The sequence below is a fragment of the Pterocles gutturalis genome, unplaced genomic scaffold (genome assembly GCF_000699245.1).
Source record: "Pterocles gutturalis isolate BGI_N339 unplaced genomic scaffold, ASM69924v1 scaffold30030, whole genome shotgun sequence".
Taxonomy (NCBI): domain Eukaryota; kingdom Metazoa; phylum Chordata; class Aves; order Pterocliformes; family Pteroclidae; genus Pterocles; species Pterocles gutturalis.
In genome coordinates, this window is record NW_010141789.1 from 1 (window position 1) to 674 (window position 674).

The 674-nt window shown below is 47.8% G+C and overlaps 1 protein-coding gene across 1 annotated transcript in view; it reads right to left on the reverse strand.

Annotated features, from left to right (window-relative positions):
- Window positions 1-39: 39 nt before the first annotated feature.
- LOC104469588 (corticoliberin-like) overlaps window positions 40-674 on the reverse strand; it is a gene marked incomplete at its 5' end in the record, with an annotated part of 932 nt that continues 297 nt past the window's right edge. The window contains 1 exon segment of the mRNA XM_010084155.1: window positions 40-674. This exon segment is cut by the window's right edge and continues 24 nt beyond it. Coding sequence (XP_010082457.1) covers window positions 502-674 — 173 coding nt within the window.

A 674-nucleotide genomic window follows, 5' to 3' on the forward strand; every position in this document is an offset into this window, starting at 1 on the left:
GGCGTCTAGGCAAGAAAGTCTATCAAGCCACCGTTACTTTGCAGCTTTTATTAAAAATATAAATATTAAACATCCTCTTACACAACAAAATCGACCGAGCGCTGAAAAGATGTTTTATTGTGAAAATGTTTACAGGGAAAAAAGTGGATTTAAAGTAGCTTACAGAGATTCCCCCTCCCACCTCCCTGCCCCCAGCAGAAAAGTTATCTGTCTTCTTGGCACCATTTCTTCCAATGCTCACACATCCCTACGTAGCGATGGCACTAGAATAACCGGGAAACGGAGAAATAAATAAAGGTAGGGGAGGTTACAAACGACACTCGTGTTTCTGCACTTGGTACACGGTTCAAGGGACAGAGGCTGTTCGGAGTACACCCTTCTAGGTTTAAAGCTATATAAAAATAAAGAGATGACACCAGAGCAGCACTATGGTACATCGGACGGTGTAATTATTCTTGTGCTAACCGCGGAATCTCTTTGGCAAGGCGGGGAGGGGCCGTTTCATTTCCCGATTATCTCCATCAGTTTCCTGTTGCTGTGAGCTTGCTGCGCTAGCTGCTCGGCTCGGGCCATCTCCAAGACTTCTCGCAGAAGGTGGAAAGTCAGATCCAGAGAAATCGGGGGCTCCTCGGATCGCTTCTCCCTCTCCACGGCCTCCCCCTCGGCGTCGCCCT